This window comes from Schistocerca americana, chromosome 2 (assembly GCF_021461395.2).
Source record: "Schistocerca americana isolate TAMUIC-IGC-003095 chromosome 2, iqSchAmer2.1, whole genome shotgun sequence".
In the NCBI taxonomy this organism is placed as follows: domain Eukaryota; kingdom Metazoa; phylum Arthropoda; class Insecta; order Orthoptera; family Acrididae; genus Schistocerca; species Schistocerca americana.
In genome coordinates, this window is record NC_060120.1 from 967,884,762 (window position 1) to 967,909,941 (window position 25,180).

The 25,180-nt window shown below is 44.2% G+C and overlaps 1 protein-coding gene across 1 annotated transcript in view; it reads left to right on the forward strand.

Moving 5' to 3' along the window:
• Positions 1 to 25,180, forward strand: part of LOC124596226 (probable ATP-dependent RNA helicase DDX46) — a 172,767-nt gene that overhangs the window by 11,569 nt on the left and 136,018 nt on the right. The window contains exons 3-5 of the mRNA XM_047135284.1: positions 243 to 332; positions 2,095 to 2,221; positions 21,490 to 21,616. Coding sequence (XP_046991240.1) covers positions 243 to 332; positions 2,095 to 2,221; positions 21,490 to 21,616 — 344 coding nt within the window. The remainder of the gene's footprint in view (positions 1 to 242; positions 333 to 2,094; positions 2,222 to 21,489; positions 21,617 to 25,180) is intronic.

Here is a 25,180-nt window from a genome sequence, read left to right on the forward strand (position 1 = left end):
ATATATGGGAACTAGTAACCGAAAACAAATTTACACATACAAATATGACCTGCTTGTTGTCACAGTTTTAGTTCTTACCGCTAGAATGTGAGAGTAGTCAAAACAAGTGCCATAAGCTACTTCTGGCAGCACTGCAACCTGGTCCCATGTACTGTCCATACAAGTCATTTGTCTCAGGGACTGTAATGTGAGATATTATTACTGCAGTAACATAAAATTAATTTATGTCTTACGTTTTTCAGATCCAAGACTCATTACAGTCGACGTAGTCGATCACGTGATCGAGATTCTGAGAGAGACAGGCACAGAAAGGACAGAGATGAGAGAAAAAGGTAAGCTTATATATTATCACAATAAAACAAAAGCAGTTTTATATCGCTAGTTACTTGTTATTTACACTGTGTGATCAAAAGTGTCTGGACACCCCCAAAAACATACATTTTACATATTAGGTGCATTACGCTGCCACCTACTGCCAGGTACTCCATATCAGTGACTTCAGTAGTCATTAGACATTGTGAGAGAGCAGAAATGGGTGCTCCGCAAAACTCGCAGACTTCAAACATGGTCAGGTGATTGGGTGTCACCTTTGTCGTACGTCCGTATGCGACGTTTCCACACTCCTAAACATCCACACGTCCACTGTTGCAGATGCGGTAGCAAAGTGGAAACGTGAAGGGGCATGTACAGCACAAAAGCGTACAGGTTGACCTCGTCTGTTGACTGACAGACTGCCGACAGTTGAAGAGAGTTGTAATTTGTAATCCAGACCATCTCACAGGAATTCCAAACTGCATCAGGATCCACTGCAAGTACTATGACAGTTAAGTGGGAGGTGAGAAAACTTGGATTCCATGGTTGAGTGACTGCTCATAAGCCACACATCACACTGGTAAATGACAAATGACGCCTCGCTTGGTGTAAGGAGCATAAACGTTGGATGATTGAACTGTGGAAAAACGTTGCGTGGAGTGAGGAATTATGGTACATAATGTAGCAGTCCGATGGTGGGGTGTGGATATGGCGAATGCCTGGTGAACGTCATCTGCCAGCATGTTTAGTGCCAACAGTAAAATTTGGTGGCGGTGGTGTTATGGTGTGGTAGTGTTTTTCACGGAGGGGGCTTGGACCCCTTGTGGTTTTGTGTGGCACTGTCACAGAACAGGCCTACATTGATTTTTTAAGCTCCTTCTTGCTTCCTATTTCTGAAGAGCAATTTTGGGATGGGAAGTGCATCTTTCAACACGATCGTGCACCTGTTCATAAAGCACGGCCTGTGGTGAAGTGGTTACATGACAATAACATCCCTGTAATGGACTGGCCTCAACAGAGTCCCGACCTGAATCGTATAGGACAGCTTTGGGATGTTTTGGAATGCCGACTTTGTGCCAGGCCTCACCGACCAACATCAATACTTCTCCTCAGTGCAGCACTCCATGATGAGTGGGCTGCCATTCCCCAAGAAACCTTCCAGCACCTGATTGAACATAATGCCTGTGAGAGTTGAAGCTGTCATTAAGGCTAAGGGCGGGCCAGCACCATATTGAATTCCAGCATTACCTATGGATGGTGCCACGAACTTGTAAGTCATTGTCAGCCAGGTGTCCAGATACTTTTGATCACATTTTATGATTTTTAATGGGATAGGTAAAAAATCTACTCACCAAGCAGCAGCAGGACATGCACATAAAAGAAAGTTATAATGATGCAAGCTTTTGGAGCCAGTGGCTCCTTCTTCTGGCAGAAGGGTTGAAGGAGAAGGAAGAGCAATGAAAGAAAATGACTGGAGAGGTCTAGGAGGAGGGATAGATTTCAGAAAAGTCTCCCCTGATCTGTGGTTCCGGGTGACTTTTCTGAAATCTACCCCTTTTCCTAGACCTCTCCAGCTCTTTTCCTTTGCCCCTGTTCCTTCCCCTTCAGCCCTCCTGCTGGAAGGAACCACTGGCTGAGAAAGCTTACATGTTTATAATCTTCTTTTATGTGTGTGTCCTGCCGCCACTTGGAGACTAGATTTTTTATCTATCCAATTACATTATAACTGTCAAAAATTGATTGTTTTTGTTGTTATTTTATAGTTTGTGTTGTTTGATTCAGGGAATCAAAATCCTCATCAAAGTCTAAAAGCAAATCTGGCAGGGAGAAATCTAGATCTCCTTCCAAAGAAAAGGAGAAAAAAGATGAGAAAGAGGATGAAGCATTTGACCCTACAGCTCTTGATAAGGTAACTTGAACTTCAAAAATTCTGTGGTTAGATTACTAAAGTGTTTTTGTTACATGCACTTTGTGTAAAATAAAAGACAATAAATACTGTTTGGTCTTAAATAGCAAATTAATGTATTGTATGCAAAGTTATATAAGATGCTAGTAGAACTTTTGTGGGTGACTGAAATATATTTTCACCTAATTTCATGTTTCTTGGAACAGTGGTTTTGGTTTAGGCTGGGCATTGCATTCAGCAAAACTTTGAATCTTTGTTTGTCCCCCTTAGATGCTACCTAAGTCACAAAAAGTTTCTTTCAATTTTAATGTTTCTTGGACCAGTAGTTTATTCTCTTCCCCCCCCCCCCTCCCTCCCCCTCCACCCTCTCCGCCCCCCTCTCCTCCTCGTTAATTCTCTGGCAAAACCACCACATTCCTTACCATATCAGTTCACCTAATTTTCAACATTCTTTTGTAGCACCATATCGCAAATGCTTAGATTATCTTCTTTTCCAGTTTTCCTCACAGTCCATGTTTCACTTCCGTACAATCGTGTGCTCCAGACGCATATTCCCAGAAATTTCTTCCTCAAATGAAGGCCTAAGTATGATACTAGTAGACTTGTCCTGGCCAGGGACGCCCTTTTTGCCAATGCTAGTCTGGTTTTTATGTCCTCATTGCTACATCTACATCTACATTTATACTCCGCAAGCCACCCAATGGTGTGTGGCGGAGGGCACTTTACGTGCCACTGTCATTACCTCCCTTTCCTGTTCCAGTCGCGTATGGTTCGCGGGAAGAACGACTGTCTGAAAGCCTCCGTGCGCGCTCTAATCTCTCTAATTTTACATTCGTGATCTCCTAGGGAGGTATAAGTAGGGGGAAGCAATATATTCGATACCTCATCCAGAAACGCACCTTCTCGAAACCTGGTGAGCAAGCTACACCGCAATGCAGAGCGCCTCTCTTGCAGAGTCTGCCACTTGAGTTTGTTAAACATCTCCGTAACGCTATCACGGTTACCAAATAACCCTGTGATGAAACACGCCGCTCTTCTTTGGATCTTCTCTATCTCCTCCGTCAACCCGATCTGGTACGGATCCCACACTGATGATGAGCAATACTCAAGTATAGATCGAACGAGTGTTTTGTATGCCACCTCCTTTGTTGATGGACTACATTTTCTAAGGACTCCCAATGAATCTCAACCTGGTACCCGCCTTACCAACAATTAATTTTATATGATCGTTCCACTTCAAATCGTTCCGCACACATACTCCCAGATATTTTACAGAAATAACTGCTACCAGTGTTTGTTCCGCTATCATATAATCATACAATAAAGGATCCTTCTTTCTATGTATTCGCAATACATTACATTTGTCTATGTTAAGGGTCAGTTGCCACTCCCTGCACCAAGTGCCTATCCGCTGCAGATCTTCCTGCATTTCGCTACAATTTTCTAATGCTGCAACTTCTCTGTATACTACAGCATCATCCGCGAAAAGCCACATGGGACTTCCGACACTATCTGCTAGGTCATTTATATATATTGTGAAAAGCAATGGTCCCATAACACTCCCCTGTGGCACGCCAGAGGTTACTTTAACGTCTGTAGACGTCTCTCCATTGATAACAACATGCTGTATTCTGTTTGCTAAAAACTCTTCAATCCAGCCACACAGCTGGTCTGATATTCCGTAGGCTCTTACTTTGTTTATCAGGTGACAGTGCAGAACTGTATCGAATGCCTTCCGGAAGTCAAGAAAAATAGCATCTACCTGGGAGCCTGTATCTAATATTTTCTGGGTCTCATGAACAAATAAAGCGAGTTGGGTCTCAAACGATCGCTGTTTCCGGAATCCATGTTGATTCCTACATAGTAGATTCTGGGTTTCCAAAAACGACATGATACTCGAGCAAAAAACGTGTTCTAAAATTCTACAACAGATCGACGTCAGAGATATAGGTCTATAGTTTTGCGCATCTGCTCGACGACTCTTCTTGAAGACTGGGACTACCTGTGCTCTTTTCCAATCATTTGGAACCTTCCGTTCCTCTAGAGACTTGCGGTACACAGCTGTTAGAAGGGGGGCAAGTTCTTTCGCGTACTCTGTGTAGAATCGAATTGGTATCCCGTCAGGTCCAGTGGACTTTCCTCTGTTGAGTGATTCTAGTTGATTTTCTATTCCTTGGACACTTATTTCGATGTCAGCCATTTTTTCGTTTGTGCAAGGATTTAGAGAAGGAACTGCAGTGCAGTCTTCCTCTGTGAAACAGCTTTGGAAAAAGGTGTTTAGTATTTCAGCTTTATGCGTGTCATCCTCTGTTTCAATGCCATCATCATCCCGGAGTGTCTGGATATGCTGTTTTGAGCCACTTACTGATTTAACGTAAAACCAGAACTTCCTAGGATTTTCTGTCAAGTCGGTACATAGAATTTTACTTTCGAATTCACTGAACGCTTCACGCATAGCCCTCCTTACGCTAACTTTGACATCGTTTAGCTTCTGTTTGTCTGAGAGGTTTTGGCTGCGTTTAAACCTGGAGTGAAGCTCTCTTTGCTTTCGCAGTAGTTTCCTAACTTTGTTGTTGTACCAACGGTGGGTTTTTCCCGTCCCTCACAGTTTTACTCGGCACGTACCTGTCTAAAACGCATTTTACGATTGCCTTGAACTTTTTCCATAAACACTCAACATTGTCAGTGTCGGAACAGAAATTTTCGTTTTGATCTGTTAGGTAGTCTGAAATCTGCCTTCTATTACTCTTGCTAAACAGATAAACTTTCCTCCCTTTTTTTATATTCCTATTAACTTCCATATTCAGGGATGCTGCAACGGCCTTATGATCACTGATTCCCTGTTCTGTACATACAGAGTCGAAAAGTTCGGGTCTGTTTGTTATCAGTAGGTCCAAGATGTTATCTCCATGAGTCGATTCTCTGTTTAATTGCTCGAGGTAATTTTCGGATAGTGCACTCAGTATAATGTCACTCGATGCTCTGTCCCTACCACCCGTCCTAAACATCTGAGTGTCCCAGTCTATATCTGGTAAATTGAAATCTCCACCTAAGACTATAACATGCTGAGAAAATTTATGTGAAATGTATTCCAAATTTTCTCTCAGTTGTTCTGCCACTAATGCTGCTGAGTCAGGAGGTCGGTAAAAGGAGCCAATTATTAACCTAGCTCGGTTGTTGAGTGTAACCTCCACCCATAATAATTCACAGGAACTATCCACTTCTATTTCACTACAGGATAAACTACTACTAACAGCGACGAACACTCCACCACCGGTTGTATGCAATCTATCCTTTCTAAACACCGTCTGTACCTTTGTAAAAATTTCGGCAGAATTTATCTCTGGCTTCAACCAGCTTTCTGTACCGATAACGATTTCGGCTTTGATGCTTTCTATCAGCGCTTGAAGTTCCGTTACTTTACCAACGCAGCTTCGACAGTTTACAATTACAATACCGATTGCTGCTTGTTCCCCGCATGTCCTGACTTTGCCCTGCACCCATTGAGGCTGTTGCCCTTTCTGTACTTGCCCAAGGCCATCTAACCTAAAAAACCGCCCAGCCCACGCCACACAACCCCTGCTACCCGTGTAGTCGCTTGTTGTGTGTAGTGGACTCCTGACCTATCCAGCGGAACCCGAAACCCCACCACCCTATGGCGGCGCAAGTCGAGGAATCTGCAGCCCACACGGTTGCAGAACCGTCTCAGCCTCTGATTCAGACCCTCCACTCGGCTCTGTACCAAAGGTCCGCAGTCAGTCCTGTCGATGATGCTGCAGATGGTGAGCTCTGCTTTCATCCTGCTAGCAAGACTGGCAGTCTTCACCAATTCAGATAGCCGCCGGAAGCCAGAGAGGATTTCCTCGGATCCATAGCGACACACATCATTGGTCGCTTGTTGTGTGTAGTGGACTCCTGACCTATCCAGCGGAACCCGAAACCCCACCACCCTATGGCGGCGCAAGTCGAGGAATCTGCAGCCCACACGGTCGCAGAGCCGTCTCAGCCTCTGATTCAGACCCTCCACTCGGCTCTGTACCAAAGGTCCGCAGTCAGTCCTGTCGATGATGCTGCAGATGGTGAGCTCTGCTTTCATCCTGCTAGCAAGACTGGCAGTCTTCACCAATTCAGATAGCCGCCGGAAGCCAGAGAGGATTTCCTCGGATCCATAGCGACACACATCATTGGTGCCGACATGAGCGACCACCTGCAGATGGGTGCACCCTGTACCCTTCATGGCATCCGGAAGGACCCTTTCCACATCTGGAATGACTCCCCCCGGTATGCACACGGAGTGCGCATTGGTTTTCTTCCCCTCTCTTGCTGCCATATCCCTAAGGGGCCCCATTACGCGCCTCACGTTGGAACTCCCAACTACCAGTAAGCCCACCCTCTGCGACCGCCCGGATCTTGCAGACTGAGGGGCAACCTCTGGAACAGGACAAGCAGCCACGTCCGGCCGAGGATCAGTATCAGCCTGAGACAGAGCCTGAAACCGGTTCGTCAGACAAACTGGAGAGGCCTTCCGTTCAGCCCTCTGGAATGTCTTTCGCCCCCTGCCACACCTTGAGATGACCTCCCACTCTACCACAGGTGAGGGATCAGCCTCAATGTGGGCAGTATCCCGGGCAACCACAGTCGTAGTCCGATCGGGGGATGCGTGGGACGAGCTGGCCGTCCCCGACAAACCCCCATCTGGAACCCCACAGTGATGCCCATTGGCAACAGCCTCAAGCTGTGTGACCGAAGCCAACACTGCCTGAAGCTGGGAGCGAAGGGATGCCAACTCAGCCTGCATCCGAACACAGCAGTTGCAGTCCCTATTCATGCTAAAAACTGTTGTGCAAAGAACGTCTGAACTAATCTACAGAGAGCGCAAACAAATCGACACAAAATTTAAATGGTTATTAAAATATAAGATTGCCTAGTAAATGCAGTAATGCTGCTACTTGCGCACTGTGGACACACTGCTCAGCGGCGGAAGGAGACTACGCGATTTTACACTATTCAGGTACTAAAACGCAATGCTACAACTCTCAAATACTATAATACGCCCGAAATTTATGAATTAAACAATGCAAGTACCAAAAACACGCAAAGAAATTAAGAATTAAACTATGTAGCAAATGAGTGAGCTGGGAGTATACAACTTGCTGCTGCAGCTGCTTATCCAACGACGGCAGGGAGCACACTCCGTCTGTTGTGAGCTATTTTGCTGCACAATTGGTGGCTAGGGTAACCCAAATGAGGCTTTATTCAAGAAGCACTAGACCACAACAGTCAACAGCCTCCCATGAACCCACACGTAACATGGCACAGTACACTAAAGTGAACAGCACACTGGAAAGACACACAAGAGAGCCGGTTAGCACTGCGCCGTGCATATATATGCGTGAGCACTGGTAGATGGTGGGGTGGAGACTTCACTGTGGTCGGCCGGAGTGGCCAAGCAGTTCTAGGCGCTACAGTCTGGAACCGTGCGACCGCGACGGTCGCAGGTTCGAATCCTGCCTCGGGCATGGATGTGTGTGATGTCCTTAGGTTAGTTAGGTTTAAGTAGTTCTAACTTCTAGGGGACTGATGACCTCAGAAGTTAAATCCTATAGTGCTCAGAGCCATTTGAACAAACCACTTCACTGTGCGCATGCCTCTTACAGGTGGCCTCCAGCTGTGTGCATACCTCCCACAGGTGGTCTCCAGCAGACAGCCCACACTGATACAGTTGGCGGCAAATTCAAACACGCATGCATAGCAGCACAACACTTGGCACTCTAGCACTAGTCGCAGGACATAACACACTGAAATATTCAACAGTGCCGTAATTTGAAACAAAATACCATGCTACTCACTTCTTTACAGAACACTGAGATCATTCGGAAACATTTGGGAATGTTAAAAAAAATTCCAGAACTTTCTATAACATTGTAAAATCTAGACCATTTGAGAATAATTTAGGACATTCAAAATATTTATCAACACTCAGAAATATTCATAAATGCTTTGTAATGTAGATAAATCTTGAACTTTTTCCATTAAAATATATGAGGTTCATTAAAATGAAACCTGGTCAGTGCATCTACCTATGCCTGACACGTAAGGTGGCACCATGTAACTGCGGGTATGGTGGTGCCATCTATTGGTAGAGAAACTGACACGTGTGCACCGTTTGATGTTACATAGCGCCAGTGTGGTTTCATGCCAAAGAGAAGGTGGTCGCACAAGTCGTCATCCGCTACCGAACATGCAGGCAAGTAAACAGGAACAACAACGAGAGATTCAGTTTTTAGCGGTGGAGGGAGTTGGAGGCCGTGAAATGTGTCGACGGAAGAAGGCTCTGTACAGTGAATAAAGTCTGAGTCGATCAGTTATTGGGGAATGGCACAAGCGATTCCTTGAGGGGCGCGAGTCCTGGACAGGCTCATCGTGTCATCACACCAGAAATGGTTGTGGAAGTGAATGCTTTAGTCTTGGACAACCACAGAATCACTGTGGACGAGATTGATCGGTTACTGGGTATTAGCGGGGGCACCTCCCACACCTTAATGCATCAACACTTGAATGTTTGAAAACCTGTGCCCAGTGGGTTCCCTACCAACTGACCGCCGAACAGCGCAATACTCGAATGGTGCTGTCTTTGAGTCATCTGCAACATGAGGATGAATACAGCTTTCTGTCGCATATTGTCACAGGTGACAAAACATGGTGTCACCATTTTGAACCAGAAAGCAAGCACCAGAGCAAGCAATGGAAACACTACCTCCAAAGAAATCAAAGGCCATGTGCACCAGTTATGGTAAGGTCATGATGTCCTTTTTTGACCACAAGGGGGCACTTCTTGTCAAGATCCTGGAAAGGGGAACCACCATCAATGCCCAGCATTAAAAAGCCACTTTACAGAACCTTAGATGAGGTATTAAGTCGAAATGCCAAGGCATGTTGTCCAGTGTCGTTATCCTCCTGCATAACAATGCCCGCCTGCACACAGACAATGCGGTGAAGACGGCATTGCGGCAGTTTCAGTGGGAAATGCTGGAACATCCACCATACATTCCCAACCTTTCACCGTGTGACTTTCATGTGTTTGGACCTCGAAAACAAGCTGTTCGCAGACATCAATTTGCAATGGACAATGAAGTGTGTCACTGGGTCCAGGCCTACTAGCTTCTTCAAGGATGGAATCGACCGGCGTTTTGCGATGGGATAAATGTGCCAACAGTTTTGGTGACTATTTTTGAGTATGTTTACTGTGTATAAATTCATTTTTGTGTTAATAAAATCATTACCGTTACTTTAGTCTAGTGACCGGGTTTCATTTGAATGCCCCTTATACATTGATGTGAAAGAGACAGAGTTGTCTCGTGACCACCACAATCTGATAGTGAAAACTTCAAACACTCATGTCTACAGAAACACAACAGCTATCACCTCACATTTGCTATAGTACATGACAGGGGAATCAAGGTAGCACCCGACACAAAAACCAATGATTTGTGGTTGGTGGTTTTTTAGTGTTCTGTACCTCACTGGGTAAAATTGGAACCCACATAACATCACTTTGTTCCCTGTCTGTTTGTCCATCTGTTAACTCCCCATTTTCTCAGAAATTACAGTAGCAACTGCGAAATACACAATAAATTTTAACTTGTGATTGAAACATTCTTGAAAGTCTTGGAAATCCTATAGCTGATAGCTTCTCAGTGTTGATATAGATAATAGTCAGAAATCACCAAGATTCTCTGTTCCGGAATGGATGAACTGTCTACTGTATATACATATTTAAGTTTGTATGGAATCCTCACAGTTTGAGACCTTCCTCGGACGTGGCCAGTTTTAATGTCAACCTTTAAATACAGAAATTACAGTCCCATATTAAATCATCAGTTCTCAATACAGCTGTATTTAATTTAGTGAAAGAAAACTTTTCACTATATTCAGTGGAAACTTCAGAATAAATGCAGTTTTCCTTTCATCTTACCTTAATATTATTTTTGCTTCAATTCTATTGTTTGATAAGTATTCAAGACCATTTCTTGTTTTGAATTTTTAAGTTAATGTAATCAACTACTTGATTTCTTACTGCTAAAATAATTGGTTGGTTAGTTAGTAGTATTATTATTAAATATGCATATGTGAGTAAGCAGTACCTACCTGCTACCTTTTACACATTACGACAATAGAAATTCTTATACCAAGTGGAAGTAGTATTAGTTAGCATGGAGTAATGAATGTCATTTTTCCTTCTGGTATTGTAGTTATGTGCATCGTTGTTCCTTTTGAACTGTTGTGGGTTGTTTACAACAACTGTTATGAGGGAATAAAAATACTGAGAAGCAGTACTCAGAATGCTTAAATCGTTAAACCGAGGTTTACAAGATGATGATGGGTTATTAATTCTTACAGCATCTTTTTGGACAATGAAGACTTTCTTTCTTAAAGATGAGTTACACCAGAATATTATTCCATATGACACTATTGAATGAAAATATTCACAGTATGTCAACTTTTTGATTCCTCCCTCTCCCCCACCCCCACCCCCCACCCCGTACCTGAGATGTGCAATAATTCTAAGTGCAAATGGGGCTGAACTAACTTGTTTTAGGAATTCCAAAACATGCTTTTTTTAGTTTAAATTCTCACCTATATGGATACCTGAGAATTTTGAAGTTTCCACCCAATGTATTATTTCCTCACATTTGATACACTTATCATTGGTGTAGTACCTCTAGATCTACAGAACTGCATATGTTGTGTCTTTTTAAAATTGAGGGTGAGACCATTCACAGAAAACCAATTTGTTGCTGTATGTATGCTGTCTTTTCCTACATCGTTAGTTGTCAAACTGGGTCTTTCACAAAACCAACTTGAATAATTTTGAAGATTGATGGGAGCTTTATTTATTAATTCATTTGGAATGGTGACAGTGTTACATAAACGATTTGTAAGTTCAGTGTGGCCAGTTGCACAATGACTTGGGTGAGTGCTTTCACTAAATTGTAAGAGTTTTCATCAAAGTGTTTTGCTTCTTCGTTGTTGAAAATCTGAAATTCATATTTCTACTTAATTGTACTTTCTTCGCTCAAGGCCAAAGAAATGTTCTCTTCAAACATGCATTCATTTCATCTGCTGGTGATGATTTTGGAATAATTGGAAACATTTGCCAAAGATGTTCATAATGCGTGAGTAATGCAGCGCCTGTTAATTCTGGATTACATCAGAGATCTAGAAGATTCTCGAAGATTCTACGACATTCTCTAACCATCTAGAAGGAACATTCTGGCCACTCTGGGCCACTACGGCATTCAGTTCCAAGCTGCTTCACCATCTTCATGTAAGAAGCCCATTTGTGCGATGCCCTCTTTAGACTCTCATATCTTCATAACTAATTCCTATAGTTCCCATAACAAAACCTTCTTCATGGATGGGTGATGGAAGGTTACCACACCATGTAACCCATTAACCCACATGGGGCAGCAAAATTCACTATTGAAGAGTTTTGGCGGTAATCACAGACACTCCACACTTACTTTTATTATGTACACAGGAGAAACAATTTCTCTAATGGTTTAAATGCTTTGCTACTGTAGTTAAAACTGACTGTAAGAAAGGAAACAATCCGCGCATTTTCACAGCACAGCACAGCATTTTCATTCCTCTAGTTGCTTTTACAGAAAACATGTACATTGTTGTTTATATATATATAAAAAAAAAGCAAAGATGATGTGACTTATCAAACGGTAGCGCTGGCAGGTCAATAGACACACAAACAAACACACAAAATTCTAGCTTTCGCAACCAACGGTTGCTTTGTCAGGAAAGAGGGAAGGAGAGGGAGAGACGAAAGGATGTGGGTTTTAAAGGAGAGGGTAAGGAGTCATTCCAATCCCGGGAGCGGAAAGACTTACCTTAAAGACGTCTTTCCGCTCCTGGGATTGGAATGACTCCTTACCCTCTCCCTTAAAACCCACATCCTTTCGTCTTTCCCTCTCCTTCCCTCTTTCCTGATGAGGCAACAGTTTGTTGCGAAAGCTTGAATTTCGTGTGTATGTTTGTGTGTCTATCGGCCTGCCAGCACTTTCGTTCGGTAAGTCACAATTGAAGATGTCGAAATGACAACATCTGCTGCTGACAAGAAGAAGAATACCATAAAATCTGTCGCTGCACACTCTCTACTAGATGGACCCGCTGTCTTCTGTGGATGTAGACTTAACTTCAGTATTGACCTTAATGATACATTCTCCCATGGTAATGGTGGGCTAACCGTTGCAATTGTACGAGGTGGTACAGGCGTACCCAATGTATCAGGACTGGAAAGCTTCGTCGACCGTGACGTCATAGCGGGAAACATTCCACGTGGGAAAAATATATCTAAAAAGAAAGGTGATGAGACTTACCAAACAAAAGCGCTGGCAGGTCGATAGACACGCAAACATACACACAAAATTCAAGCTTTCTCAACAAACGGTTGCTTCGTCAGGAAAGAGGGAAGGAGAGGGAAAGACGAAAGGATGTGGGTTTTGAGGGAGAGGGTAAGGAGTCATTCCAATCCTGGGAGCGGAAAGACTTACCTTAGGGGGAAAAAAGGACGGGTATACACTCGCGCGCGCACACACACACACATATCCATCCGCATATACACAGACACAAGCAGACATTTGTAAAGGCAAAGAGTTTGGGCAGAGATGTCAGTCGAGGCGGAAGTACAGAGGCAAAGATGTTGTTGAAAGACAGGTGAGGTATGAGTGGCGGCAAATTGAAATTAGAAATTAGCGGAGATTGAGGCCTGGCGGATAGCGAGGAGAGAGGATATGCTGAAGGGCAAGTTCCCATCTCCGGAGTTCTGACAGGTTGGTGTTAGTGGGAAGTATCCAGATAACCTGGACGGTGTAACACTGTGCCAAGATGTGCTGGCCGTGCACCAGGGCATGTTTAGCCACAGGGTGATCCTCATTACCAACAAACACTGTCTGCCTGTGTCCATTCATGCGAATGGACAGTTTGTTGCTGGTCATTCCCACATAGAAGGCTTCACAGTGTAGGCAGGGCAGTTGGTAAATCACGTGGGTGCTTTCACACGTGGCTCTGCCTTTGATCGTGTACACCTTCCGGGTTACAGGACTGGAGTAGGTGGTGGTGGGAGGGTGCATGGGATAGGTTTTACACCGGGGGCGGTTACAAGGGTAGGAGCCAGAGGGTAGGGAAGGTGGTTTGGAGATTTCGTAGGGAAAAACTAAGAGGTTACGAAGGTTAGGTGGACGGCGGAAAGACACTCTAGGTGGAGTGGGGAGGATTTCATGAAGGATGGATCTCATTTCAGGGCAGGATTTGAGGAAGTCGTATCCCTGCTGGAGAGCCACATTCAGAATCTGATCCAGTCCCGGAAAGTATCCTGTCACAAGTGGGGCACTTTTGGGGTTCTTCTGTGGGAGGTTCCGGGTTTGAGGAGATGAGGAAGTGGCTCTGGTTATTTGCTTCTGTACCAGGTCGGGAGGGTAGTTACGGGATGCGAAAGCTGTTTTCAGGTTGTTGGTGTAATGGTTCGAGGGTTCCGGACTGGAGCAGATTCGTTTGCCACGAGGACTGGAGCAGATTCGTTTGCCACGAAGACCTAGGCTGTAGGGAAGGGACCGTTTGATGTGGAATGGGTGGCAGCTGTCATAATGGAGGTACTGTTGCTTGTTGGTGGGTTTGATGTGGACGGACGTGTGGAGCTGGCCATTGGACAGGTGGAGGTCAACGTCAAGGAAAGTGGCATGGGATTTAGAGTAGGACCAGGTGAATCTGATGGAACCAAAGGAGTTGAGGTTGGAGAGGAAATTCTGGAGTTCTTCTTCACTGTGAGTCCAGATCATGAAAATGTCATCAATAAATCTGTACCAAACTTTGGGTTGGCAGGCTTGGGTAACCAAGAAGGCTTCCTCTAAGCAACCCATGAATAGGTTGGCGTACGAGGGAGCCATCCTGGTACCCATGGCTGTTCCCTTTAATTGTTGGTATGTCTGGCCTTCGAAAGTGAAGATGTTGTGGGTCAGGATGAAGCTGGCTAAGGTAATGAGGAAAGAGGTTTTAGGTAGGGTGGCAGGTGATCAGCGTGAAAGGAAGTGCTCCATCGCAGCAAGGCCCTGGACGTGCGGAATATTTGTGTATAAGGAAGTGGCATCAATGGTTACAAGGATGGTTTCCGGGGGTAACAGACTGGGTAGGGATTCCAAGGGTTCGAGAAAGTGGTTGGTGTCTTTGATGAAGGATGTGGGAGACTGCATGTAATGGGTTGAAGATGTTGATCTACGTAGGCAGAGATGCGTTCTGTGGGGGCTTGGTAACCAGCTACAATGGGATGGCCGGGATGATTGAGTTTGTGAATTTTAGGAAGAAGGTATAAGGTAGGGGTGCGGGGTGTTGGTGGGGTCAGGAGGTTGATGGAGTCAGGTGAAAGGTTTTGTAGGGGTCCTAAAGTTCTGAGGATTCCTTGAAGCTCCGCCTGGACATCAGGAATGGGATTACCTTGGCAAACTTTGTAAGTAGTGTTGTCTGAAAGCTGACGCAGTCCCTCAGCCACATACTCCCGACGATCAAGTACCAGAGTCGTGGAACCCTTGTCCGCCGGAAGAATGACGATGGATTGGTCAGCCTTCAGATCACGGATAGCCTGGGCTTCAGCAGTGGTGACGTTGGGAGTAGGATTAAGGTTTTTTAAGAAGGATTGAGAGGCAATACTGGAAGTCAGAAATTCCTGGAAGGTTAGGAGAGGGTGATTTTGAGGAAGAGGAGGTGGGTCCCACTGTGACGGAGGACGGAACTGTTCCAGGCTGGGTTCAATTTGGATAGTATCTTGGGGAGTTGGATCATTAGGAGTAGGATTAGGATCATTTTTCTTCGTGGCAAAGTGATATTTCCAGCAGAGAGTACGGGTGTAGGACAGTAAATCTTTGACGAGGGCTGTTTGGTCAAATCTGGGAGTGGGGCTGAAGGTGAGGCCTTTGGATAGGACAGAGGTTTCGGATTGGGAGAGAGGTTTGGAGGAAAGGTTAACTACTGAATTGGGGTGTTGTGGTTCCAGATTGTGTTGATTGGAATTTTGAGGTTTTGGAGGGAGTGGAGCTGGAAGTGGGAGGTTGAGTAGATGGGAGAGACTGGGTTTGTGTGCAATGAGAGGAGGTTGAGGTTTGCTGGAAAGGTTGTGAAGGGTGAGTGAGTTGCCTTTCCGGAGGTGGGAAACCAGGAGATTGGATAGTTTTTTAAGGTGGATGGTGGCTTGCTGTTCTAATTTGCGGTTGGCCTGTAGGAGGATGCTCTGAACAGCCGGTGTGGATGTGGGAGAGAAAAGATTGAGGACTTTTATTAAGGATAGGAGTTGACGGGTGTGTTGATTGGCTGAGTGGATGTGTAGGTGAAGGATTAGGTGGGTGAGGGCAATGGATTGTTCAGTTTGGAACTGGTATAGGGACTGATGGAAAGAAGGGTTGCAGCCAGAGATGGGAACTTGTGAGGCCTTTGGGGGTGATGCCAAATGTCAGACAAGCCTGAGAAAAAAAAATGTGGGAGTGTAATGTGGCTAGGGCGAAGGCATGTTTGCGGAGGGAATGTAAATAAAATTTAACGGGGTCGTTGTGGAGTTGTTGTGAGGGTGACATGGTACTAGAAGGTGGAAAGTGTAACATGAGGCTGAAATGAAAATGAAAATAAATATAAAAATATATGGGGAGAGATAAAGGTGAACTAGAAAGCAAATGCAGATCTGGTGTGAAAAAAGGCGAAAAAGTGTTGGTTAGAGCTGGGCTATGTTGATCCTGTGGTGAACTTGTTTAGGTAGATAACGATGTGCATAAAGGTTAGGTGGTTGTGTTGCCGCCAAAACACGTTAAAGAGTGGAGAAATTCGGGAAAATTTCGGAAAGACTACGTGAGGATGTATTAAAAGGACTGGTTTGGTGGTGGCAGATTATGGAAATGAGGCTAACAATTGTCTGATGAAGAAATAATGACGTTAAAACCTGTGGGAAGCGGCTAAAATGATTGGTGATGTGAGAAAAACGGAAATGGAAATAAAGCAAAAGTTATTAAAACTAGCCGAAAAGGTTGTTTAATAGCTGGAAGGAACTGTTTGTGAACTAGAAACGGTGGATTTTATAGCAGCGGTAGTGTTGAAATCGGAAAAAAAATTTTTTGTTTGTTTGTTATGGTTTGGAAGTGGGCTAAGTATTATTACGTATTATTGAGTATATATCGACGGGATAAAATTGTATAGTGGATTACGGTAAAAAGGAGAAGGTGAATACAAAGTGAAACTACTGGCAAAAACAGAAGGAGGAAATAAGATGACAGAAAAGACTTCGAAATGTAACAGTGACAATAACAAACGTAATTGTTGGGTTCAAATTAATGATATGAATATAATAGAGGGAAACATTCCACGTGGGAAAAATATATCTAAAAAGAAAGGTGATGAGACTTACCAAACAAAAGCGCTGGCAGGTCGATAGACACACAAACAAACACAAACATACACACAAAATTCAAGCTTTCGTAACAAACGGTTGCTTCTTCAGGAAAGAGGGAAGGAGAGGGAAAGACGAAGGGATGTGGGTTTTAAGGGAGAGGGTAAGGAGTCATTCCAATCCCGGGAGCGGAAAGACTTACCTTAGGGGGAAAAAAGGACAGGTATACACTCGCGCGCGCGCACACACACACATATCCATCCGCATATACACAGACACAAGCAGACATTTGTAAAGGCAAAGAGTTTGGGCAGAGATGTCAGTCGAGGCGGAAGTACAGAGCCAAAGATGTTGTTGAAAGACAGGTGAGGTATGAGTGGCGGCAAATTGAAATTAGAAATTAGCGGAGATTGAGGCCTGGCGGATAGCGAGGAGAGAGGATATGCTGAAGGGCAAGTTCCCATCTCCGGAGTTCTGACAGGTTGGTGTTAGTGGGAAGTATCCAGATAACCTGGACGGTGTAACACTGTGCCAAGATGTGCTGGCCGTGCACCAGGGCATGTTTAGCCACAGGGTGATCCTCATTACCAACAAACACTGTCTGCCTGTGTCCATTCATGCGAATGGACAGTTTGTTGCTGGTCATTCCCACATAGAAGGCTTCACAGTGTAGGCAGGGCAGTTGGTAAATCACGTGGGTGCTTTCACACGTGGCTCTGCCTTTGATCGTGTACACCTTCCGGGTTACAGGACTGGAGTAGGTGGTGGTGGGAGGGTGCATGGGACAGGTTTTACACCGGGGGCGGTTACAAGGGTAGGAGCCAGAGGGTAGGGAAGGTGGTTTGGGGATTTCGTAGGGATGAACTAAGAGGTTACGAAGGTTAGGTGGACGGTGGAAAGACACTCTAGGTGGAGTGGGGAGGATTTCATGAAGGATGGATCTCATTTCAGGGCAGGATTTGAGGAAGTCGTATCCCTGCTGGAGAGCCACATTCAGAATCTGATCCAGTCCCGGAAAGTATCCTGTCACAAGTGGGGCACTTTTGGGGTTCTTCTGTGGGAGGTTCCGGGTTTGAGGAGATGAGGAAGTGGCTCTGGTTATTTGCTTCTGTACCAGGTCGGGAGGGTAGTTACGGGATGTGAAAGCTGTTTTCAGGATTCCGGACTGGAGCAGATTCGTTTGCCACGAAGACCTAGGCTGTAGGGAAGGGACCGTTTGATGTGGAATGGGTGGCAGCTGTCATAATGGAGGTACTGTTGCTTGTTGGTGGGTTTGATGTGGACGGACGTGTGAAGCTGGCCATTGGACAGGTGGAGGTCAACGTCAAGGAAAGTGGCATGTGATTTAGAGTAGGACCAGGTGAATCTGATGGAACCAAAGGAGTTGAGGTTGGAGAGGAAATTCTGGAGTTCTTCTTCACTGTGAGTCCAGATCATGAAAATGTCACCAATAAATCTGTACCAAACTTTGGGTTGGCAGGCCTGGGTAACCAAGAAGGCTTCCTCTAAGCGACCCATGAATAGGTTTGCGTACGAGGGGGCCATCCTGGTACCCATGGCTGTTCCCTTTAATTGTTGGTATGTCTGGCCTTCGAAAGGGAAGAAGTTGTGGGTCAGGATGAAGCTGGCTAAGGTAATGAGGAAAGAGGTTTTAGGTAGGATGGCAGGTGATCGGCGTGAAAGGAAGTGCTCCATCGCAGCGAGGCCCTGGGCATGCGTAATATTTGTGTATAAGGAAGTGGCATCAATGGTTACAAGGATGGTTTCCGGGGGTAACAGACTGGGTAGGGATTCCAGGCGTTCGAGAAAGTGATTGGTGTCTTTGATGAAGGATGGGAGACTGCATGTAATGGGTTGAAGGTGTTGATCTACGTAGGCAGACATGCATTCTGTGGGGGCTTGGTAACCAGCTACAATGGGATGGCCGGGATGATTGGGTTTGTGAATTTTAGGAAGAAGGTATAAGGTAGGGGTGCGGGGTGTTGGTGGGGTCAGGAGGTTGATGGAGTCAGATGAAAGGTTTGGTAGGGGGCCTAAGGTTCTGAGGATTCCTTGAAGCTCCGCCTGGACACTAGGGATGGGATTACCTTGGCAAACTTTGTAAGTAGTGTTGTCTGAAAGCTGACGCAGTCCCTCAGCCACATACTCCCAACGATCTAGTACCACAGTCGTGGAACCCTTGTCCGCCGGAAGAATGACGAAGGTTTGGTCAGCCTTCAGATCACGGATAGCCTGGGCTTCAGCAGTGGTGATGTTGGGAGTAGTATAAGGTTTTTTAAGAAGGATTGAGAGGCAAGGCTGGAAGTCAGAAATTCCTGGAAGGTTAGGAGAGGGTGATTTTGAGGAAGAGGAGGTGGGTCCCGCTGTGACGGAGGACGGAACTGTTCCAGGCAGGGTTCAATTTGGATAGTGTCTTGGGGAGTTGGATCATTAGGAGTAGGATTAGGATCATTTTTCTTCGTGGCAAAGTGATATTTCCAGCAGAGAGTACGGGTGTAGGACAGTAAATCTTTGACGAGGGCTGTTTGGTTAAATCTGGGAGTGGGGCTGAAGGTGAGGCCTTTGGATAGGACAGAGTTTTCGGATTGGGAGAGAGGTTTGGAGGAAAGGTTAACTACTGAATTGGGGTGTTGTGGTTCCAGATTGTGTTGATTGGAATTTTGAGGTTTTGGAGGGAGTGGAGCTGGAAGTGGGAGATTGAGTAGATGGGAGAGACTGGGTTTGTGTGCAATGATAGGCAGTTGTAGAGTAGTTCACCTGGGACTCGGAGAGTACTGTGGAAGCGTAATCTATCACCCTTTCAGTACCACCCCGATTTTGTACTAGACTGCTTGTATCCAAAAACTGCTACCAGCAGTGTGAAGATCTGTCTCGGCATTCTTGTCATACAATTTTAGAACTGGAGAAGAAGATAGTGCCTCTTTACGGACAAGGAAAGATCTTTCTTGCACTTCGTTGCATGAAAATTTGGCATCTCCCTGCTAAAGATGGCAAAGGATGTGCCTTGGTACCGAAGTTCTTTATGAATCTCTGATAGTATAAGCTCCTTGTGAGAAAACCTCTTACATCACTAATGTGCTGAGGAGTTGGACAACCTGTGACTGATCTTATTTTCTCCAGATTGGGACAGACTCAATCGTCATTTACTAGGTGCTCCAAGGTTTTTATTTTTTATACAACGAAGAGGCACTTTCTCGGATTCTGTTAGAGACCTGTTGTTTGTTTGTACTTCAGCATGGTTATCAGTCAACTTAGATGTTATGCATATGTCTTTGAGATAACGACAATGTTGTCTAGGCAGCAAAGACACATCATCTATTCCAGGTGGTAAAGCTAGTTGTGCACCCTAAATTCGAAGGGTTTCACCCAGTAACACTCCATATTGAACTGGCAAATTGGTGTTTTATCATGAGCTGTTTGAGCTGCCCTTTCTCCACACTGCCTTTGAAGGCATCCAAAAATTGATGCAGGGTGGCTATTACTCACTGTGTTGTTCTTCGCTCAGGCCAGACCCTATGGGCAGTTAGATAGTAGCTTCCTCGTCTGTGTTGCATGTAGTGGTAGTGGTACAAGATTCTTCGTTAATGATACTAATCTGCTCTTTCTTGCTGTCTCATGTGCACATACATTTAGGGACAAATTGTGGCTGCTCTTGACATTTAGTGATCCAGAGTTCTCCTTCACCACAAGGTTCTCAATCGTCATTGGCATTTAGATTTATTTGTGAATATGAGTAGCTTCTTGCTTTTGACAAAAACTTTACATTTTAATTGTGCATCTTGGTTGATGACTGGAACATGTGTTGTTGACAGTCGTGAAATAACAATATCTTCAACAGTAAACAACCACCCAGTGCAATCTATGGTACAGGTGCTTGTTTGGAATATCTTCGTCTGTCTGGAGCTCTGATCTTTCACAGTCAATGATTGCTATTGATGGCAGCAAAAAGTCTCGTTTGAGAATAACATCATCACTACCGTATGTCATAACAACAGATTCAAAGGCCTGTGTTGTGTCATTGATAGTTATTCTCACAGTATATGTTCCTGTTGGCTGGACACAAATCCCATTTATGACTGTCAGCACAACTGTTTCCACATCACAGACCATAATCTTCTTCAGCTGGTTGTGGTAAGCATTTGACATTGCAGGAAAAGAAGCCCCTTAGACAGTAGTGCCCTGACTTGTTGTGCATTGATGATCAAGTCACTGAGATTTCCTGTCATCTTGGTAACTGTTGTCAGTGGACAATTTTAATCTGTAGTGGTCTTACCATCACAGATGGTTGCCTCACTTAGTTTTTCTGAATTCAGCAGCTAGGTTAGTGGCTGGTACTTAAGTGCATGGTACAGCGATGAGCCATCGCCGACTATAATCATTTGCAGTTGACTGGCATGAATAGGATTGTTGTGATGGTTAACATCTTGTGGCATGTCCCTGTTCTTCAGTTGTCCTTCTGTGAAGGGGTCTTGCTATTGATTCTCACCAAATGTTTTCATCAAGAACCTTCCTGAAATGATTAATACTAAATAACAAATAATTGCTCACATCAGCTTTGAACTGACGATCCGCAGCATGCCAGCCAGTGATGCTAACAGATACACTACACTGCATGCGCCACAGCTCGCGGCAGTGTAATGATGCTGAAGAGAAATGTGCTGTATGATAATTTCCAGTCATCGTGAGATCACATGTTGACAGCACTAATGATAGAAAACCTTTAATTGTGCTGTGCTCAGGGTTTATGTTGAAGCCATGTACTAATACATTCAGTAGCTATATTAATTTGTGATTGTGTTCATTACTTAGCTCTCATACCTGTTCTCTGCCTTACCAGGAAGCAGAGCAGAAACGATTAGAATTAGAAATGCAGAAACGCAGAGAAAGAATTGAGAGATGGCGAGCAGAGAGGAAGAAGAAGGAGCTGGAGATTACAAAGAAGGAAATCAAAGGAAACCTACTAGGTGGGAGATATGTTTTTCTCTTCTTTATTCACACATATAAAATTAATTATAATTATTATTTGTGCTGAAACTTCCTGGCAGATTAAAACTGTGTGCCGGACCGAGACTCGAACTCGGGACCTTTGCCTTTGCCTTTGCCTTTGCCTTTCGCGGGCATGTGCAAGTTCGAGTCTCGGTCCGGCACACAGTTTTAATCTGCCAGGAAGTTTCATATCAGCGCACATTCCACTGCAGAGCGAAAATCTCATTCTGGAAACATTCCCCAGACTGTGGCTAAGCCATGTCTCCGCAATATCCTTTCTTTCAGGAGTGCTAGTTCTGCAAGTTTCGCAGGAGAGCTTCTGTTAAGTTTGGAAGGTAGGAGACGAGGTACTGGCAGAAGTAAAGCTGTGAGGACGGGGCGTGAGTTGTGCTTGTGTAGCTCAGTTGGTAGAGCACTTGCCCGCGAAAGGCAAAGGTCCCAAGTTCGAGTCTCGGTCTGGCACACAGTTTTAATCTGCCAGGAAGTTTCATGTCAGCGCACACTCCGCTGCAGAGTGAAAATCTCATTCTGGAATTATTTGTGGTGTTCATAGTATTAGGAGCAGCAGTTTTTGTAGCTAACATTTTTAAAAAGTAATAAAGGTCCATTGTAGATAAACTCTTTGGTTTTTATTTGGAAGTAGAAGTCTCTGTAAGGCAAATTCTTTGATGTGATCACTGTAATTTATTTATTATTTGTTAACAATTATTTAGGTTTCTTTTTAACCACAGTGAGTTCAATAACAACAATATGAAAGTAATAGACTGCTACTGGTCACATAGAAGAGACATTGAATCTCAGCCATGCACAATGAAAAAGACTTATAAAATATTTAATTAAGACACAAATGAATTACAGACATTGGCTGAGAGTGGGCTTTGATTTAAATCAAAGGGAAAGTTGAAAATTTGTGCTGGGCCGGGATTCAGACCTGGGTCTCCTGCTTACTAGGCAGGTGGTTTGACCATTGAGCCATTCAGACACAGTGGTCATTGCAAGTGCACTGACTGCCGTAGCACGCCTCCTGTCAGACCCAAATTCTCAACTTATAAACACAACATTAATGTAGTGCCCTTTGCCCATTATCCTCATTACTTGTGGCATTTCTCAGATTCCCGTAAGAGCTAGTATGTGGTATGCACCTGCGCAGAAGAGATCATTGGCTGTCATCATCTTAATTATGTATATGTGGTGTGTGTTCTTTCAGTATCAGTGAAAAGCCATGAGTAAGTAGGGTACTGGATAAGGGGAACTACAGTGGTAGTGACTGGGTAAGTTGAGAATTTGGGTCTGACAGGAGGCGTGCAATATAGTCGTCCGTGCAGTTGCAGTGACCACTGAGTCCAAACGACTCAGTGTTCAGAGCATCTGCCTAGTAAGGAGGAGACTCAGGTTCAAATGGTGTTTTCGACAGTCTGGCATAAATTTTCAACTTTCCCCATTGATTTCAATCAATTCCCACTCACAGCCAATGTCTGTAATTCCTTTGTGTCTTAATCCAAAAGTGGCTACTGGATCAAAATTTGCCATTTCTTTAGGACATGTCTGAATGAACAGACACCACATACATATTTAAAGTTTTGGACAGAGTCGTTCTTCTGAAGTAGAAAACACACAAATATTCACACAAGCATCACTCGTGCAGATATGGCTGTTGTCTCCAGGTGCTCTGCTGGAGGTAGTGGCCACGTATGTATGAGTTCTTGTGCGAATGTGTATGTATTTTCTTCTTTGGAAGAAGAACTTTGTCCATAAGCTTAAATATTTTAGCAGTCTTTTTCATTGTGCCTATCTGCAAGTCGACACCTTCTCCATGTGGCTAGTAGCAATCTATCCTTTCCATATTGTTGTTGTTTTTCTGACCGGGACTTGGCGAACATTGTGATGGCAGTAACAGCCATTTAATTTTTTCTAGTGCATTATTTTCTACATTGTGCCATCTTTTTAAACTATAAGATGATCAAAAAAATTCTGTTCAAAGGCTGTACAGCCCAGAATCAGTATTGCAATCAGACAAAATCGCCATTAGCATTGAGGGTGACATCTCACGTGGTTGAAGATACCTATTTGGTAAAAAACCATGTCCTGCTGTGTGAATAAGTCCGTAACTGCCTGTTGCATATCCTCATCCGACAGGAAGCATTGGCAGTTCAAGTCCTTTTTTGAGGAATCGTAGGTGTGATTATCACACGGGGAGATATCAGGAATATAGGACAGATGCTCAGTTGTCTCCCACTCCAGCTGGTGCAACTTCTGCTTTACAACATTTACATTATGGGGATGCACATTATCATGAATCAGCAATACCCCTTTGGAACTTGGCACCCATTCCACAGTGGTTGTTTTTGATGGAAATGCTGCCCCATATGCATTCTTCATTCTCTCGTGCTTGTCTACTGGTGTTTGTCCTTTGGCAGATAAGATGGATGTTCACAAGAAATGGCAAAACAACAATTCGGAAGAAGCCAGAAGACAGTGTAGAAAACTGAACAGTGATGTAGCAGGGCTAACTGACGAGTTAGAGAAGATTGAATGAGGAAACAATGTGAGGCATTAGAAGAATTGGAAAAGAAAGAAAAACTGGAAGAAATGTACAGAGCAGTGAAATCGGTAGTAAAAAGGGAAATTAGCAAATAACGAATGTTAAATAAACATTAAAGAAGACAATATGTATAGAAAAGGAGGAGAAAGGGATGGATTATGTGTAAGAGTTGTACAGCGCACAGGCTGATGTCATGAGACTGGTCTTGGAAGATGAAGGGGAACAGAATCAAGAAGACTGAAGTCCTAAGGTATTGAATTGGGGATTGTAGAAACTAGATGAAGAATTGTGGAAGGAGAAAGCATTGAGCTGTGACAGAATACCATCTGAGGCATTGAAAGTCTTAGGTCCAAATTCAGTAACAAAATTCAGTGCCCTGCAAAATAATGTAAAGACTATAGGATATTTAGTATTATCAGTCGTGTTACACATTCCGTAGCAAGAGTGATACTAAGGAAAATTGACTAAAATACTGGGGAAGACCAGTTTGGATACAAAAAGGGTAAAGGAACAAGAGATGATATAGGTTGTTTGAGAATGACTAGAAAGAGGATGATAGAAATGGACAAGGAGGTGTGTATTTGGTTTATATGCTGGGAGAATGCATTCAGTAGAGTCATCTGTAGTATATTGTTGAGAATTTTAAAAGATATTGGAATAGACTGAAAAGATAGAAGGTTAATAGAGGAAAATGTGATAGTAAGAGTAGGTCATGAGGAGACAGAAGAAACGAGCATTGAAAGAGGTGCAAGATAAAGATGTTCACGTAAAGTGTTCAATATATATAGAGAAGAAGCTATAGATATGGCCGTAGAGGATGCAAGATGCATTATAATTGTGGTGTCACCGCCAGACACCACACTTGCTAGGTGGTAGCCTTTAAATCGGCCGTGGTCCGGTAGTATACGTCGGACCCGCGTGTCGCCACTATCAGTGATTGCAGACCGAGCGCCGCCACACGGCAGGTCTAGAGAGACTTCCTAGCACTCGGCCCAGTTGT